The 20490-nt window shown below is 41.7% G+C and overlaps 1 protein-coding gene across 3 annotated transcripts in view; it reads right to left on the bottom strand.

Annotated features, from left to right (window-relative positions):
- Positions 1-20490, bottom strand: part of RAI14 (retinoic acid induced 14) — a 167279-nt gene that overhangs the window by 131810 nt on the left and 14979 nt on the right. For all 3 annotated transcript variants that reach the window (XM_060761372.2, XM_060761371.2, XM_060761370.2), the window contains exon 2: positions 8840-8918. In XM_060761372.2, coding sequence (XP_060617355.2) covers positions 8840-8875 — 36 coding nt within the window. In that variant the 5' untranslated portion in view covers positions 8876-8918. The remainder of the gene's footprint in view (positions 1-8839; positions 8919-20490) is intronic.

Raw genomic sequence — 20490 nt, forward strand, 5'->3', positions numbered from 1 at the left:
AAATATGTGAGGGAAAGTCATAGGGAGGAGGGAGCAGGCTCCTCCCTATGCTGCCCTGGAAACTAGGAACAGAACAATGGCTTCAAACTACAGGAAAGGAGATTCCACCTGAACATTAGGAAGAACTTCCTGACTGTGGGAGGTGTTCAGCAGTGGAACTCTCTGCCCCGGATTGTGGTGGAGGCTCCTTCTTTGGAGACTTTTAAGCAGAGACAGGATGGCCATCTGTCATAGGTGCTTTGAATGTGATTTTCCTGCTTCTTGGCAGGCGGTTGGACTAGATGACCTACGAGGTCTCTTCCAATGCTGGGATTCTATGCATCAGCTCTAGTTTCTTAGATATGGTTATCATTATTCTCTATGAGTGAGCAGAGGAAGACTGGTACATGGCATATGTCCTGTATCTCAAAAACTAGAGCTCATAGAGGAGAACTAGTGTCATTTTTGGAATCTGCAGGTACAAAAATTTGAGGCACCAAAATGTTCATTGGCCAGTTTAATTGTCTGACCCTGCTTTGTTTCTATCAATACATAAACACCATTGTAAAGCACTGAACGAAACAAACTGGGTGGGTATGAAATAAACCACGTGGCTATTCAAAGTCCCCTATCCCTGGCTATAAGGCCATTACATCCAGAACCCAAAGGTGCACAGTTATACCAGAGTGTCAAACAAGTGCATCTGACAACAAACCAGGCATCAGCTCACAGTCAGGCTTAATTTGAAACCAAACGTGGGTGGACTGCTGCACAATGTGTGAAACACAGAAATCAGGCCTGTTACTCTTTGGGAGAATAACTCCAAAGCACTTTTCCAAGGTGTACAAATAACTCTGACTTCAGCATTCAAGACCGCTTAATACAGTTCCTCATGTTGTGGTGACTCCCAACCATAACATTTTTTTGTTGCTACTTCATAACTGTAATTTTGCTACTGTTATGAATCGTAATGTAAATATCTGAAATGCAGGATATAGTTTCATTCACTGGACCAAATTTGGCACAAATTACACGATATGCCCAAATTTGAATCCTGGTGGAGTTGGGGGGGGGGGGGGGTGGTGATTTTGTCATTTGGGAGTTGTAGTTGCTGGGATTTATAGTTAACCTACAATCAAAGAGCATTCTGAACTCCACCAATGATGGAATTGAACCAAACTTGGCACATAGAACTCCCACGGAATTCCAACAAAAATACTGGAAGGGTATGGTGGGCATTGACCTTGAGTTTTGGAGTTGTAGTTCACCCTCATCCAGAGAACACTGTGGATTCAAACAATGATGGATCTAGACCAAACTTGGCACGAATACTCATGTGAACACTGGGGGAGTTTGGAGAAAATAGATTTGACATTTTGGAGTTGTAGTTGTTGGGATTTATAGTTCACCTACAATCAAAGAGCATTCTGAAGCCCACCAATGACAGAATTGGGCCAAACTTCCCACACGCCAAATTTCTTTGGCGATACCTCTGACATCCCCCCCCCCCTCCAGGGGTCCTGACCCCAAGGTTGAGAAACACTGCTCTAACTAGATATTTTTAAGTCTGTTGACAAATGATTCATAATGCATCTGAACTTATCTAGTGTCATCAGTACTGGATGATGCATCCATGCTCAAAAAAGCTTACTATCTAAAATATGATGCAAGGGAAGCAAGAGAGGAAGAGGATATTACTGGTCATGAGGTAAACAAGGAATCAGTATGCAGATTTTTCAGCTGCACAATCTCAAACCAAATTACAGAGCCTTAGGGCAACCGGAGATTGGTATCAAAGTTGTGTATCATGGAAAAAGAAGGCTAGGCTTGAGAACAGTAAGAAGGTATCTAGGAAGCAACATACACTTAACACAGGACACAAAAATATGCTGAACTTTTTTCCCAAGCCATTGCTATTAGTCATTTTGCACCATATTTCCCCTTCAGCTTAAATGCACCAAGAGCCAAAGAAGACAGGAAGTGGCTCATTATATCTTTTTGGTTTTACTATTTCTTTTTCAAAACACTGTAAGCAAATAGCAGATCCTTCAAGACAGGATTAAGGAGTCATCGGACACCCTACCCCCCCCCCCCCGAAATCTGACATAGCCTGTGGTTTTAAAAAAGTAACATTTCCAAACTGTGGTTTTAAAAAAGTAACATTTCCAAACTATGAGAAGGATAGAAAAGCTCAATAGCTTTTAGTTTGTGGTTCTTCCTCCAGCTAAAAAGACCACAATCAAAATTGTTAGCCATATTCAAGCTTGAATGGAATTTATGGTAAGCTGTTTGCACACACAATAAAATTCATGTTTTCCATTTCAAAAAGAATAAAGTCAGAGTCTAGCATGAACCATTCATAGGTCTAAATATTACATGAAAAGCAGATGATTTTTTGAAAAGAATGGGCAAACTTTCTAACTTGGGGGTCGCATGGCAGGTCTGAATGGGGTTGGCGGGCCTCCCTGCCCTTTCCTCCCCTTTCTCTTCTCTTTTGGAGGCAGAAAGTGGAGGAAAGACAGGAAACATTTAGTAGTGTTTGACACTACTTCAATGGTGTCAATGCTATGGAATCCTGGGATTTATAGTTTGGCAACCTTGTAAAACTCCAATTCTCAGAATTCCAAATTACTGAGCCACAGCAGTGAAAGTAGTGTCAGACTGCATTCAATCTAGAGTAGATGACCCCAAAGAGAGCAAATATGTGTGAGTGCGTATAGAAGTTCCTTCTTCTGTGATTAAGGAACAATATCCTTGATCACTATTGGGATTTTTTTTGGAGGGGGGGGACGGGACAAGTTCCACCTCTCCTCAGCTATACATAATCAATTCATCTGAATGGAATGGAAAACAATGATGCCCATAAGTATTTCCTTAATCACATTGGTGGATATATCCAACATCTATATAAATAAAAATGTAATGTTCGTTTGTGGGATTAACAGAACTCAAAAACCACTGGACGAATTGACACCAAATTTGGACACAATACACCTATCAGGCCAACAAGTGACCACCACTCATAAAAACACTGAAAAACACAGTAGAAGAAACTTAAAAAGCTAAAAAATAAAAAAATACATTATAATGCATGCACAAAAACCATACATATATGCACATAAACACAAATATATACACACACAAAACACATATACACAAACTGGGCCACAGCAACGCATGGCAGGGGACGGCTAGGTCAATAATATTTCTGGAATGCTGATTACTTCACAACCCTTGCAGTTACTCAAAGAGTACAAGGTCATCATTTCCATTTTACAAGCAGGGAACTAATGCATTGCTGAGGCACCGCAAATTAAATCATAGCCACCTCAATGAATATTATGACTAAGCTGAGTTCAGGCAGCCCTTCCTTGATTATATCCCACACATTATTCACTGAATGACTTAATATCCCCTGGGGATACTCTCAGGAACATCTGCTGGTCGCAACGCACTGTCCCGCCCTTGTGGGTCTGGACACACTCCCCAGTCCCCCTGAGTCCAGCCATCTGCAGGGAGAGTCCGAGATAAGCAGAGCTGGGAACTCCTCAGACCATAAGCTGAGATATTCAGATATGAAAGAGAGGGAGGGAGAGAGAAAGATAATCTCTGGTGCTATCCTCACCCTACAATAAAGATGGCTGATTGTCAGAAACAGCTTGCAATGAGATGGAAAAACCCTGCAAGTCAGCAGCATTACAAAAGAAAAAGTCTAACATTGGAAAGGCTGTAGTAAATGTCCCAGATCTATGGTGTCATTTATCCATATCTGAAAAAGATGCAATCTCCAGGCATTTTCTAGCTCCTCTAGCACGACACTAGGAGCTTCCAGTGGCACAGTGGTTTAAACCCTTGTGCTAGTAGGACTGGACATTTGAATCCGGGGAGAGCGCGGATGAGCTCCCTCTGTCAGCTCCAGCTCCTCATGCAGGGACATGTGAGAAGCCTCCCACAAAGATGGTAAAACATCAAACATCTGGGCGTCTCCTAGGCAACATCCTTGCAGAGGGCCAATTCTCTCACACCAGAAGCGACTTGCAGTTATTCAAGTTGCTCCTGACACAAAAAAAGCATGCACTATGATATTCTTGGGACAGAAATCTTTAGTTTCAGAATGGTTCACCATTACCCCCAAATGAATACAATACAAGTATCTCCAAGCATTTTCTATGTCCTCCACTATGGTTTTCTTGGGCCAGAACACCTTCAATTCCATGTTGTTGTTGTTCATTCGTTCAGTCGTCTCCGACTCTTCGTGACCTCATGGACCAGCCCACGCCAGAGCTCCCTGTCGGCCGTTACCACCCCCAGCTCCCTCAAGGTCAGTCCAGTCACTTCAAGGATGCCATCCATCCATCTTGCCCTTGGTCGGCCCCTCTTCCTTTTGCCTTCCACTTTCCCCAGCATAATTGTCTTCTCTAGGCTTTCCTGTCTCCTCATGATGTGGCCAAAGTACTTCAACTTTGTCTCTAGTATCTTTCCCTCCAGTGAGCAGTCGGGCTTTATTTCCTGGAGGATGGACTGGTTGGATCTTCTCGCAGTCCAAGGCACTCTCAGCACTTTCCTCCAACACCACAGCTCAAAAGCATCGATCTTCCTTCGCTCAGCCTTCCCTAAGGTCCAGCTCTCACATCCGTAGGTGACTACAGGGAATACCATGGCTTTGACTAGGCGGATCTTTGTTGTCAGTCTGATGTCTCTACTCTTCACTATTTTATCGAGACTGGACATTGCTCTCCTCCCAAGAAGTAAGCGTCTTCTGATTTCCTGGCTACAGTCTGCATCTGCAGTAATCTTTGCCCCTAGAAATACAAAGTCTGTCACGGCCTCCACGGTTTCTCCTTCTATTTTCCAGTTGTCAATCATTCTTGTTGCCATAATCTTGGGTTTTTTTTACGTTTAGCTGCAACCCGGCTTTTGCGCTTTCTTCTTTCACCTTGATTAGAAGGCTCCTCAGCTCCTCCTCACTTTCAGCCATCAGGGTGGTGTCATCTGCATATCTGAGGTTGTTAATGTTCCTTCCAGCAATTTTCACCCCAGCCTTGCATTCATCAAGCCCCGCACATCGCATGATGTGTTCTGCATACAAGTTAAAAAGGTTGGGTGAGAGGATGCAGCCTTGCCGTACGCCTTTCCCAATCTTGAACCAGTCTGTTGTTCCGTGGTCAGTTCTGACTGTTGCTACTTGGTCCTTGTACAGATTCCTCAGGAGAGAGACAAGGTGGCTTGGGATGCCCATCCCACTAAGAACTTGCCACAATTTATTATGATCCACACAGTCAAAGGCTTTAGAATAGTCAATGAAGCAGAAGTAGATGTTTTTCTGAAACTCCCTGCCTTTCTCCATTATCCAGCGGATATTGGCAATCTGGTCTCTCGTTCCTCTGCCTTTTCTGAACCCAGCTTGAACATCTGGCATCTCTCGCTCCATGTATTGCTGGATTCTTCCTTGAAGGATCTTGAGCATTACCTTACTGGCATGAGAAATAAGGGCCACTGTACGGAAGTTTGAGCACTCTTTCGCATTTCCCTTTTTTGGTATGGGGATATAAGTTGATTTTTTCCAGTCTGATGGCCATTCTTGGGTTTTCCATATTTGCTGGCAAATGGCATGCATCACCTTGACAGCATCATCTTTTAAGATTTTAAACAGTTCAGCTGGGATCCCGTCGTCTCCTGCTGCCTTGTTGTTAGCAATGCTTCTTAAGGCCCATTCCACCTCACTCCTCAGGATGTCTGGTTCTAATTCATTCACCACACCGTCAAAACTATCCTCAATATTATTATCCTTCCTATACAGATCTTCTGTATAGTCTCGCCACCTTCTCTTGATCACTTCAGCTTCTGTTAGGTCCCTGCCATCTTTGTTTCTTATCATACCAATTTTTGCCTGAAATTTACCTCCAATGTTTCTAATTTTCTGGAAGAAGTCTCTTGTCCTTCCTATTCTGTTGTCTTCTTCCACTTCCATGCATTGCTTATTTAAAAATAGTTCCTTATCTCTTCTGGCTAACCTCTGGAATTGCGCATTTAACTGGGCATATCTCCCCTTATCCCTGTTTCCTTTTGCTTTCCTCCTTTCTTGGGCTACTTCCAGTGTCTCAGCAGACAACCATTTTGCCTTCTTGGTTTTCTTTTTCTTTGGGACGTACTTTGTTGCTGCCTCCTGAACAATGTCGCGGACTTCTGTCCATAGTTCTTCTGGGATTCTGTTTACTAAATCTAGTCCTTCAAATCTGTTCTTCACTTCCACTGGATATTCGCTAGGAATGTTAGTGAGATCATATCTAACTGGTCTGTGTATTTTCCCTGATCTCTTTAGTTTTATTCTAAATTGAGCAGTAAGAAGTTCGTGATCTGAGCTACAGTCAGCCCCAGGTCTTGTTTTCACCGACTGGATGGATGTCCGCCACCTTTGGCTGCAAAGGATGTAGTCAATCTGATTTCGGTGTTGACCATCTGGTGAGGTCCATGTATAAAGCCGTCTTTTAGGTTGTTGGAAGAGAGTATTCGTTATACACAGCGAGTTTTCCTGGCAAAATTCTATCAGCCTGCGTCCCGCTTCATTTCAATTCCATAGGCTTTACTATTATCCACAATTTTGCAAGTCCACACAAAGTCCAGGAAAATAATAAAATGCAGACCTTTCCAAACTGTGTGTTGTGACCCACAACACACAGTTTGGAAAACTGTGCCCACAACAGCATAGTGTGCCCACAACAGCGTATAGGTGTGTTGCGCAAATGTAAAAAGAAACCTCTGAGTCTATGTGAAACAAACAATACATCAAATATTATTTGAAATATAAAGGAAAGACATGCTATGTCCCTATACATTTTGTTATTGCAATCCATGCATGTGCCCATATCTCTTATAAGATATCTATTTAACCTTAGGTTTGCTAGAAAATTGAATTACTGTGTCACAAAATGATGCATGTCTAAAAAGTGTGTCACCAACATGAAATGTTTGGAAAGCTCTGTCTGAACGTATTAGGTGTTATCTGGAATAAGCTTTCATGGGCTGCAGACCACTTCATCAGAAACAGTGACTACTTCTGTTGGCAGATTTATATGCATCCTGGGAGAGAGGCAGAATGTGGGTCGAAGTGAAATGCAAAATATACAAACACTGATTATTATCTTAACAGGAATTCTTAGGGGTGGAATATAAGATTTACAGTCTAATGCAGTCTTTTGCGCTCTCTCTCTCTCTATATATATATATAGAGAGAGAGAGAGCGCAAAATATAGAAACACTGCAAAATATAGAAACACTTATTATCTTAACAGAAATTCTTAGGGTGGAATATAAGATTTACACTCTATTGCAATCTTTTTCTCTCTCTCTATATATATATGAGTGAGTGTGTGTGTTTTACTCTGAGATGTTTCTATAATGGATTCTTGTAGTAGTTACTGCATATAACTAATGTTCGTATTATTTCTGTATTGTGTCAATATTGAAACATCATCCATACAAAAGTGTAATAAAAGAATACAAACACCAATTCCTATTCAGTGACAACAAAAGTGTGCAAAAGCACACAGCAGCTCATAAAGCTTGGGAGTGATCCTGGATTCATCGCGGAGCCTGGAACCACAGGTTTTGGCAGTGGCCAGGGGAGCTTTTGCACAGTTAAACTTGTGCACCAGCTGCACCTGTATCTTGGGAAGTCTGACTTGGCCACAGTGGTCCATGTTCTGGTTACATCCTGTATAGATTACTGCAACACGCTCTACGTGGGGTTGCCCTTGAAGACTGTTCACAAGCTCCAAGTAGTCCAGCGAGTGGCAGCCAGGTTGCTCACTGGAGCGGTGCTCAGGGAGCATACCCCCCCCCCCCCCGTTTGCGTCAGCTGCACTGGCTATCAGTTTGCTACTAAGAACAATTCAAAGTGCTATCTTTAGCCTATAAAGCCCTAAATGGTTCTGGCCTAGGCTACCTATCCGAATGTATTGCCCCCTACGAACCAGCATGGAGACTAAGATCATGAGATGCTAATGAGATGTTTTATTGATTTATATATTGACTGTTTATTATGCTACTGTTTTAATTGTTTTTAACTATTTTATGATGTTTTTGAGCATTGAATTTTGAGTCACCCGAGGGCTGAGAAGAGGGGTATACAAATATAGTAAACAAACAAACAAACAAATAAATAAATCTGGGTTGTTGTAGGTTTTTTCGGGCTATATGGCCATGTTCTGGAGGCAATTTTTCTCCTGATGTTTCGCCTGCATCTATGGCAAGCATCCTCAGAGGTAATAAATAAATCATCTGGGGAGGCCCTGGTCTCGGTCCCACCGGCCTCACAAGTGCGGCTGGCGGGAACGAGAGACAGGGCCTTCTAAGTGGTGGCCCCTTGGTTGTGGAACTCCCTCCCTAGTGACATCAGAGCAGCCCCCTCCCTATTAGCCTTTAGGAAAAGAGTCAAAGCCTGGCTCTTGGAGCAGGCTTTTGGAAACAAGGGCAATGCAGTATTCTGAACTGAAACTTTGTGCAATTTGACCTTGGAATGGACTCAGACCATGAGCTTTGGATGGTGTGTTTTTAACATCAAATCTGTTTTAACTCTATTTAATATGTTACACTTTAAAAAGATTTAGGTAATTGTAGGCAACCACTGTAGGCCGCCTTGTGGCCCCCTGTTTGGGGTAGAGAAGGGGTCGGGTATAAATAAATACAGGACTTCCAGAACAGAATCAGTCTCAAGTCCTGACTATTCTCTCTACCCACATTTTACAAGTTGTTTCAATTTCCGCCTTTGTAGTTTATTAACTGGCTGCTTTATCAAGCTGGGAGTGAAGGAACGTTTCTGCAATCGAGACTAACATACATTCAGGCACTGAATACTTACATCACTTTTCCTGAACTTTGCTTTCAAGCTCTTCATGCTTTTTCCATTCAAACTTCCAAACCTTGAATGTTTTCAACACCTAGGAAAAAAAGATAAAAATATGTAAGTGTCCAGCCATATTCACCTAGGTTCAACAGATTGAAATTTGGAACGAGAGTTCACAAAATATTCCTGAAATCCCATGTATTAGTTTGTAGAACATTTCTAGAATTTATTTCTAGGAGCCTATCACCTTACATATTTGTTCACAAGGAATTACAGGAAACAATACCAAGCTGTAGAAGTCTGTTTTATAATAAAGTAAGTCCATATGGCCACATTTCTACATACTAGCAAAGGAAGCAGATTTACCTCTGAGTGCACATTTTGAAAATAGTGTTGGCAAGCTTTACTTAAGTTTTGCACGGTAACAACTGTATAAACATATTACCTCACTTACTTCATTAGTTTGTGTCATATATGCATGTATATGACACGCAGGCATAGTTGATTATGTGAGTATCAAGTCTATCTATAAAACATATAAACAAGACAATGCGGAAACACAAATATGAACCCAGCCACATTTATTTTGCATGACTCTACTTCTCAATATCATTCTCCATTTTTTATTGTGTCAGAAACGAATTGAGAATATACTGCAAGCCACTTCTGGTGTGAGAGAATTGGCTGTCTGCAAGGCTATTGACCAGGAGATGCCCAGATGTGTCACCATCCTGTGGGAGGCTTCTCTCATGTCCCTGCATGGGAAGCTGGGGCTGACCGATGGGAGCTCACCCCATCTCATGGATTCAAACCATCAACCTTCAAGTCTCAGGTCAGCAGTACAGCCACCACCACTGTGGCTCATCATTCTCCATGAGGAAAAGATATTTGATTTCGCAACTACCAAAACATCCATCGCTTTCCAATGAGCAAAATATCTATCTATCTATCTATCTATCTATCTATTTATTTACAGTATTTATATTCCACCCTTCTCACCTCAAAGGGGACTCAGGGCGGATTACAATGCACATATGCATGGCAAACATTCAATGCCATTTAGACATACAAGATATATAGACAGACATAGAGGCAATTGTAACATTCCAGCGTTTCTGGCTCCATGAGCATATGCTTGGTTCCAGCCACAAGGGGAGCTGCCGCTCCACTGTCCATTTGTGAGATCGGGTCCTTTGTTGGAGTACTTCCTCATTCTTCTGCACATTGCTGGAAGGTTTTATGGTTTTATGGCATTGTAAATTAGTTAAATTAGCCTCCCCGCATAAAGCGGTACCTAAATTTCCTACTTGACAGATGCAACTGTCTTTCAGGCTGCATAGCTCGACAGCAAGCTAGACTATTAATGGTCGGGAGCTTACTCTGACCCGAGCTGGCTTCGAACTCATGACCTCTCGGTCAGTAGTGACTTAATGCAGCTGGCTACTAACTAGTTATGCCACAGCCCAGTCCATCTATCGCTCTTACAATCCATAGTATAAGAGAACTATATTAATAATGTAGTTTCATACTGCTTTAATTATCATGGAATATGGAAGTTGTAGTTTGATGACGCACCAGATCTATTTGGTAGAGAAGGCATATGACCTTGTAAAACTACAATTCCCATGATTCCAAAGCACTGACCCAGACAGTTGAAATGGTGTCAAACTGTATTCATTTCACAACTTGGGTCTCCAAAAAGGACTGAACTGCCAGCAAGGTCATATTTGCTTCTTACTGTCTCACCAACCAAGGTGCCAGCATGAGAACTGACCCAAGCAAAAGCTGTGCCCTCCCACCTACCAACGTTCTTCTGACCATTGACTAATATCATAGAAAATTTGAGACCATGGGGGCATCTACACTGAAGAATTAATGCAGTTTGACACCACTTTAACTGCCATGGCTCAATGCTATGGAATTCTGGGGGATGTAGTTTCATTAGGTCTTTAGCCTTCTCTTCCAAATAGATCCGGTGCCTCACCAAACTACAGCTCCTAGGATTCTATAGCATTAAGCTGTGGCAGTTAAAGTAATGTCAAACTGCATTAATTCTACAATGCAGATGCACCCTAAGTGAGAAGAAATTTCTAGCATAGGTTTCCATTGACTCGATCTGCTTCATCAGTTGCATTTTGGAACAGATATTCACAACATATATATACACAAACTGGAGGGAAGGGGATTGTGAAAAGTAATGAAACCGCAAAACACATTTGAGGGGTGATAAGTATTCATTTAAGAATAATCCTGAAGAGTGGTTGAAAGGGAAGAGGTGAGAAACAGGCTTTGGATATAAGTGGAAATAAGAAGCTAAATAAATGTATAGGGGAGAAATCTTGGTCTCTAGTGCAGTACATTGTATCAAATATAATAATGACTTAAAATAGGCACAAGGGAAATCCATTTGAGCACGCGGCTTGCTAATATATCTAATGTGCCAAGAAACCACTACCTCTCTACAAACCATTGCTAATGGATTAGACTTGTGCATATATCACAATTCAGCAGTTTCGCTTTCCATTATTCCTTCAATTTTGTTGCCGCTGTCCAAGAATTGCTGATGTCCAGGAAGGCTGGAGCCCTTTGTAACTGCTTTTGAGCATATTCTAATTTCCAATATCAGATTTGTGTCCATTTATCTTATGGCAAAGAGGATAGGCTCTGTCCAACGCACATGGGCAATGTCAGCATTTGTGTGCATATGCTTTTAACTACCTTGTTGAATTACGTTAACCTCATGAAGTTCATACGGATTTTTTTCCTTTCATATGAAATACAATTTACATTGTGGCAAGTTCTTGGTGGTATGGGCATACCAAATCACCTTGTCCCTCTCATGAGGAATCTGTATAAGGACCAAGTAGCAACAGTAAGACCTGACCATGAAGCAACAAACTGGTTCAAGATTGGGAAAAGCGTACGGCAGGGTTGTATACTCTCACCCAACCTATTCAACTTGCATGCAGAACACATCATGCGATGTGCAGGGCTTGATGAATGCAAGGCTGGGGTAAAAATTGCTGGAAGAAACATTAACAACCTTAGATATGCAGATGATATCACTTTGATGGCTGAAAGCGAGGAGGAGCTGAGGAGCCTTCTAATCAAGGTGAAAGAAGAAAGCGCAAAAGCTGGGTTGCAGCTAAACATTTAAAAAACCCAAGATTATGGGAACAAGAATGATTGACAACTGGGAAATAGAGGGAGAAAACATGGAGGCAGTGACAGACTTTGTATTTCTAGGTGCAAAGATTACTGCAGATGCAGACTGCAACCAAGAAATCAGGAGACGCTTACTTCTTGGGAGGAGAATGTCCAATCTCAATAAAATAGTGAAGAGTAGAGACATCACACTGGCAACGAAGATCTGCATAGTTAAAACAATGGTATTCCCCATAGTCACCTACGGACGTGAGAGCTGGACCATAGGGAAGGCTGAGCGAAGGAAGATAGATGCTTTTGAACTGTGGTGTTGGAGGAAAGTTCTGAGAGTGCCTTGCGCCGCCAGAAGATCCAACCAGTCCATACATCAAGAAATAAAGCCCGACTGCTCATTGGAGGGAAAGATAATAGGGGCCAAGATGAAGTACTTTGGCCACATCATGAGAAGAAAGGAAAGCTCAGAGAAGATAATTATGCTAGGGAAAATGGAAGGAAAAAGGAAAAGGAGACGACCAAAGGCAAGATAGATGGATGGTATACTTGGATTGACTGGATTGACCTTGAAAGAGCTGGGGGTGGTGACAGCCGACAGGGAGCTCTGGCGTGATCTGGTCCATGAGGTCACAAAGAGTCGGAAACGACTGAACGACAGAAACAACAACAACCATCTACATCACCTACTATTTATTGGTGATCTTCCATCCAAGTACCTAGAGCTGCTTACCTTCCAAGATCAGACAAGATCTGGTATCTTTAAGGATTTAGGTCCTACCTATTACAATGGATGCACTTTAAAGAAAGAGAAAGGGATGGCACTTTTGATGTTTTCTGTGATATTAAAGGTAAAGGTTTCCCCCGACATTAAGTCTAGTTGTGTCTAACTCTGGGGGTTTGTGCTCATCTCCATTTTTAAGCTGAAGAACCACCATTGTCCATAGACATCTCCAAGGTCATGTGGCTAGCATGACTGCCTGAAGCGCCATTACCTTCCCTCCAAGGCGGTACCTATTGATCTGCTCACATTTGCATGTTTTCGAATGCTAGGTTGGCGGGAGGTGGGGCTAACAGCGGAAGCTCATTCCGCTCCCCAGATTCAAACCGCTGACCTTTCGGTCAGCAAGTTCAACAACTCAGCAGTTTAACCTGCTGCACTACTGGGCCATGAAAACTCTGCCAGAGATGTATTGAAAACACACGATAAGAACAAGTCTCTTTTCTAGAGCCTAATCTTGCACTGAGGTTCTGGGGAGCAGACAGCTCTGCAACTTCCCTTTTGAGTCATAATGAGCATTAATTCAATGTCATAATGAGCATTAAATCAATGCAATAGTTAGGCTTACTTCTCCTGTCGAGAAAGCCTCAAAGTAGGTTTGGAAAGATTCTAGTTATCTCCTACCAAGGTAGCACCAGTGCATCATATTACTCTTTGGTATGTATTTAAAAGCAAAGATCCCATTGCAAGGAATCTGCTTAGCCTAAGCTGGTTTTGTTTTCACACCTCCTGAAATTATTTATCCTTCAGTGCTTCAATGCCCAAGGTTGTGAATGAACCTTAAAACCAAACAAGAGATTTTACCTATGTTTGATTATTAGTTCCCTACATTATTTCTACTAAATTTCTCAGTATAAGTGCTGGCACTTTACTTTTTTCCTCCTCTCTCCTCCTCCCTCCTTCCTTGTGTGTCATGCCTTAATTTTGGATTGTAAACCTGAAGGAAGAAAGGAAGTCATACCTCTTAACTGACAAGATGCTTCAGATGAGCCCTTTTGAATCAAGGGTGGAGTATAACAGTTATAAATAAATAAGTACATAAACAAGAATTGCTGACTTGTAGAAACATTTTAGTGACCAAAGCAAAGGATGTAGTGTTTTGTTTTGTTTTATTCACGGGAAGCTATCCTTTAACTTATTCAGTGCTGTAAGTTGGACTGTGCTGGTTGCGTATAGGAAATAACTTTTCTGCATGTTACTACCCAGAGCCAACATTGTCCATAGACACCTCCAAGGTCACATGGCCAGCATGACTGCATGGAGTGCTGTTACCTTCCCATCAAGCCAGTCCCTATTGATCTACTCACATTTGCATGTTTTCAAGCTGCTAAGTTGGCAGAAGCTGGGCCTAACAGCAGGAGCTTACTCTGCTCCCTGGATTTGAACCGTCAACCTTGTCAGCAAGTTCAGCGGATTAACCCACTGCCCCACCTGGGGGCTCATGTGATATTATACAACTCTGTAATGTTGCTGGTGGAATAAATACGGGGGAAGAGTTGATATTGGTGTTCGTAGCAAGATTTTGTTGAAGCTTAAAGGGGGCAGAGAGAGTAAAGCCTGACACGTTGTGACTTGGGTTTACACCCACCACTGCAGAAATTGCAGGGAAATGTAAGATGATGGTATCTACATCTCACAAGAATAGTGTAATGCATTGCACAACCTTGCAAATGCCATTGCTGAGAGGTTATTCCTGTTCTTGCATCACAAAATAAAATCCTTCATTGTTAAACACACCAAAACCAGTCAAGTGCTACTTGGCAGGCAAAACTCTTATTCATGAATTCTTAAGAGCAGAACTAACAAGGATAATCTTGTGAAACTAGAAACCCAATAAGCTCCTTTTAAAGTGACCTCTAAGAGGGAAAGAGGCCATAAAAATATGGAAACCGTGATTTTGTTCCCTCGTTACTTTTTACATTTATTTATCAAGAATGATTTGCCAACAGATCCAGCTGCTTCAAGACTAAAGACTATGAGTTCCTTGAAGTCTCAGCACTGACTTGCATTTGCATATGTGAAACTCCATGTCTGTGTATTTGATGATTAGCAGATGAATATGTAAGGTGAGATGAGAAATTAAATGCTTGCAGACATCAAGGAATGCATCTATATGTATTTCAGGCTTTGCATTTAAGATTCTTCCTGTGTGCTATAGGCCAGAAGTGGAGAATGCATGACCCTCCGGATGTTTCACAACTACTCCCATAAATATACCAGCATAACCAATGGCTAATAAATTGAAGGCCAACAGAATTTGGAGGATCCACAAGTTCACAATCCCTACTTATGGGTGCAAGTAAAAATCAGGCCCAACGAAGGAGGGATGGAGCACTATTGCATCTTATTATGTTGAAAATAGCAACCTTCTTCAAGCCTGGCCTAGCCATTTGTTTTGTATATGATTCTGTTTGCTTACTGTATTGCATTCTGTATGTATGTTTTGGCATGCAGCTCTCCCTTTACTCTATGTTTCTTGAGGTTGTTGGAGGGGCAGTAGACCACATGATCGGATCTGGCACTGCTCAATGCTCAAACTCCATTTTAGAACATGATCAGATCTGGGATTGCTCACAGCTCAGACTCCATTTGAGATATTAAACTTTGGACTGTTAAGAGCAAACTCGTGGTGCTGTTGATAAAAAAGATGCCCTACTTCAAAACCTATCAGTAACTGGATTGAAAGGTTATGTACCTGTATGATGAATACATGAAGGCTGTGAGTAAACCGAATGTTACTTTTAACAAAGTTTATTTTATCTCTTGAGAGCATGATATAGAACAAGATATTTTATGGGAGAGTAGATGTTTTTGGGCACTGAAATGAAAACTTCTGAACTGTTATATTTTGTGCATTGGTATAATCTCTGATCCTAAAAGATCAGAGACAACCAGGTTACCAGTCTAACAACTGAAAACCAAGTTGCCTTGCATAGTACAAGTGGATATATACCACTGAAGAGAAGATTTTACACAAATGAGTTTTTGGCTCTTCTTGGAAAATCATACTTTTACTAAAAGTTATGATTTTCAAATGGTTATGAATGTCATTTTTCTCCAAAAGGTTATGGAGACTCTGGTTTTCCAAAAGGTTATGATCTCTAAAAGGTCATGCCTTTCCAAAATATTTAGTTTCCAAAAGACATGCTGTGAAACACACCTTCCAATAAAGCCACGACCACTGATCCCACATTTTCAATTAGGGCAGAGTTTCTCAAACTGTGTTCCTCCAGATGTTTTGAACTTCAGCTCTCACAATTCCTAACATCTGGTAAGCTGGCTGGGATTTCTGGGAGCTGAAGTACAAAATACCTGGAGGAGCAGAGTTTGAGAAACACTGAATTTGGAGTATTTTTCAGTCCCATTCAGAGATGCTTCAAATAAGAGGTATATCTCAGTCGTTTGGAGATGCCTCAAGTAAAAGATATATTTTAAAAGAGCAAAATACCTGGAAATGGTAGCTGGTAGATGCCCAAGTGGGTAGGAATATAAATATTCTACATCCAGTAATTGAGTGTGTCTTGTATTAGCATTGCCAGGGTGAAAACTGGAGAGGAATTGTGTGTCTTTAATGGTTGTGCAGATGGGAGAATTCCAATAGGTCTTGCTTGTCACATTTCTACAAAATGATTAACATCACAGAAGCCTTCTTGAGTTTCCATCCGGGTAAACCGAGCCTGCATCTAATCTCCTTTCAGAGTGGCTTGTTCTTCTCTCCCACCTCCTTCTCTTTATGCATTTGTTTCATGAGACACCGCTTAAACTGCTGGTTAACATATCCCCTTAGAGCAGTGGTTCTCAAACTTCGGTCTCCAAGTTATTTTGGATTCTAGCTCCCAGAAGCCCCAGCCATTTTCACCAACAGTCAGGAATTCTGGGAGATGAAGTCCAAAACACCTGGAGGACTGTGGATTTGAATCAGCCAGGAAAACAGGGATCATGTCGAAAATCCAGTCCATGAGCTGAATGTGTAGGCCTGGGAATTTCTACAAATGAACACAAGAGTGCATCGGAGCAATTCTGCCGTGTTTTTGCCGCCTCCCCCCCACCCTCCAGAAGACTGTTTGCTTGTTTGTTTTTCAAAGGCTTCCCTTAGGAATATAAATATTCTACATCCAGTAATTGAGTGTGTCTTGTATAAAATACCTCATGAGGTGGGCAAAACATGGAAAAATGACCAATGCTTACTGGGGGGGGGGGGGGGGGGAGGAAGTTAAAAAGAAATATAATTTTGTGGTGGCTGCAAGGAGATGTTGATATCTAATATCTCCTGAAGGTCAGTATAACTCCCTAAACAGTTACAGGAAGCAGGATGGCTAAACAAGTTTGGAATCCCAAAATCTTAAAGTCCAAAATCCAAAACTGTCCATATAGCTGGAAGAGATAATGGAGGTCATGACACCTTTGCTTTCCTATGGTTCAGTGTGCATGAGTATATGTGTGTGAACTTTGTTTTTATGCACAATTTTTTAAAAATACCACCAGGCAAAAAAATAGCATGTATATTGTCATGATGTATATTGTCATGATTCATCTCTACCCAGGTAGAGATGAATCAAACACACACCAAGTTTGTATCAAACAGTTAATAAAAACAGCACTAACTTTCTAGCTGTTTTAATAGTTTAAAATATAAATATAAAGATAGCACTCAGCAACAGAATATAAAATAAAAGGCGAAAGATTTATACGATCTGAAGAGAAACCAGAGTAAAAACCCAGAGACCTGGGGGAAAACCAGCAGCATCTACCACCAAAATAAAACAATACTTTTCTCCCAAAGATCAACCTCAAGGTTAGCTCCTTAAATACAGTAACACCCAGCTGCAACCTATCCCTTGAATGCCTCCACCCTTAATTGCTTTTACTTGTAAACTGTTACTTACCAATTACTCACCCCTTTAGAACAAAGACTTATATTAACCCTTCCATCACCAAATGCTAGGTCTACTACCACCAACCACCACCAACTGCGGGACATCATACATGACATATATGAAATAAAAATTGTTTTTTTTTCATTTAGACTTGGGTCCCACCTCCAAAGTATCTCATTATATATGTATATGGAAATAAAACTTTCCAAAATCTGAAAAAAAAATCTAAATCTAAACCCCTTCCAGTACCAAACATTTTGGATAGAGATACTCAATCTGTATCTCATTATATTGCGCCTCTTCTTCTCCCATCCTCTCAAATCACTACGAAAAAGCCTTGCTCTGCTTGGAGCATCCCATCCCATCACTCAAGTTTTAAAAGGAGCTGCTTCCTTCCATGATTGCCTGGTTACACATTTCAGAGTAGCTCATGTGAGTCACCGTCTTGTCAGAACTGTCAGCATGTAACGCAGGTTTCTCAGCACCTATGAGTCATGACAAAACTGATTTCACCAGGAGACGTGGAAAGATCCCCGATGAGATTGTTTTTTCCTGTGTTGGGGTTATACTGGACTATTAATATTTAGAAAGATCTTATCTCCCATAAAAGGTTCCAGAAATCACAGAAATTACTAGACAACAAAGGAGGAATTTTATGGTCTCCTTGTGGTAGCCCCTGGCTTTTTCAACTGTGGCGCTCAAGCTTTGCATGCATCCTTGGTTCAATCTGTTTGCATTCTATAAGAAAGGATCTGAGATGACAGCCTTGAGAGGACCAGATATTGCTTCCAGAATCATAGAATCATAGAATCAAAGAGTTAGAAAAAACCTCATGGGCCATCCAGTCCAACCCCCTGCCAAGAAGCAGGAATATTGCATTCCTGCTTCTTGGCAGGGGGTTGGACTGGATGGTTGTGGAGCATGAGAGAACATATTTTACACGTGGAACGTCCCAGAATCAATCCCTAGCACCTTCAGAACAGAAAGTTGTTTTTAGGACAATCAGTCTCAGAATCATCCAGCAAGTATGGCCAACAGACACATTGGCTGGGGAATACTGGGGGTTGTAGCACAACCAAGTTAACCTATAGACACAGTCTCCAATTTGGAATTAGTAATAAACACAAGGAGATTAAGGCGTAAAAGAGAGGTGGGACAGTCAATGGGTACACTTTTTGTTCATGCCAGGAGCGACTTGAGAAACTGTAGGTGATATCTGGTGTGAGAGAATTGACCATCTGCAAGGATGGTGCCCAGGGGATGCCCAGATGTTTGATGTTTTACCATCTTTGTGGAAGGCTTTCCTCATGTCCCCACATGGGGAGCTGGAGCTGAACCTGCTCTCCCCAGAATCGAACCACTATCCTGTTGGTCAGCAGTCCTGCCAGCACAAGGGTTTAACTCATTACGCCACCAGGGATTCTGACATGGGCTGAGAATGGGGGTACAAGCACCACAGCCATCAGTCCAACCCACAGCCACACATCAATGCATAAATCACACCATACAGATAGCCTTCAGGGGACACTTCCATCATTTCATAATGTATAGAGATAGGCCCCTGGTGGCACAGTGGGTTAAACCACTCAACTGCTAAATTTGCTAACCGAAAGGTCACAAGTTTGAATCTGTGGAGTGGGGTGAGCTCCCGCTGTTAGCCCAAGCTCCTGCTAACCTAGCAGTTCAAAAACATGGAAATGTGAGTAGATCAATAGGTACCGCTCCGACGGGAAGGTAATGGTGCTCCATGTAGTCATGCCAGCCACATGTCCTTGGAGGTGTGTATGGACAACGCTGGCTCTTCCGCTTAGAAATGGAAATGAGCACCAATCCCCAGAGTCTGACATGACTGGACTTCATGTCAAAGGTAAACCTTTACCATTACCTTTTTAGGCCACCTAGTACTTTCCAGATATTTTGGGCCTCAACTCCAACCGCCCACAGCCAGCACAATCCATAGTCAGGGATTATGCAATACAGTCTGGAATATCCATAGAACTCTGGATTGCCATCCTGGTTTTACTCAATAAAAACCAGGTTGGGACCACATGTATGGAGCTCTCTTCTGCTTAAACCACCAGAATCAGCTCCAGCCTTTGCTGCAATGGAATATCTGAGGATAACGTTTGCATTTTCCCACAGCTTCCATTCATTCCCAAAACGAACAAGTCAACCCATGCAGGTGGGGGCATGTGTACAGAAAGCAAAACCAAGACCCTGAATACTAAGGAGCAAGACTTTAAGTCAAGCCCTTGGGGTCTATAGTGTTCTGGGTTCTGTTTTCTGCAGAGCACACATTACAAAAGCCCATCTGAACACACACAGCCTGCCTAAGTCCCTTTCGGGGTGGGAAGGACTGGGTATAAATAAAGTAAATACATATATATAATACATATCACAAAAGTGAGCATTTGCTAGCAAACTGAAGAAAACACCAAATTCATAAATGGAGACTTATCAGAATGTGCACATATACATATGGGGATACAGTAGAGTCTCACTTATCCAACATAAATTGTCCGGCAGAACATTGTATAAGCTAAAATATTGGATAATAAGGAGGGATTAGGGAAAAACCTATTAAATGTCAAATTACATTATGATTTTATAAATAAAGCACCAAAACATCATGTTTTACAACAAATCAACAAACAAAGCAGTTCAATATATGGTAAAGTTATGTAGTGATTATTGTATTTACGAATTTAGCACCAAAACATCACAATATATTGAAACAGGTGTGGATCTGGGCGGGAGGCAGAATGTGCTGAATACAGAATGTTGGATGAGCAAAGGTTGAATAAGCAAGACTCTACTGTATATATTTCAACCTCCATTTCGGCAGGGAATGC

Source organism: Anolis sagrei, chromosome 2 (genome assembly GCF_037176765.1).
Source record: "Anolis sagrei isolate rAnoSag1 chromosome 2, rAnoSag1.mat, whole genome shotgun sequence".
In the NCBI taxonomy this organism is placed as follows: Eukaryota; Metazoa; Chordata; class Lepidosauria; order Squamata; family Dactyloidae; genus Anolis; species Anolis sagrei.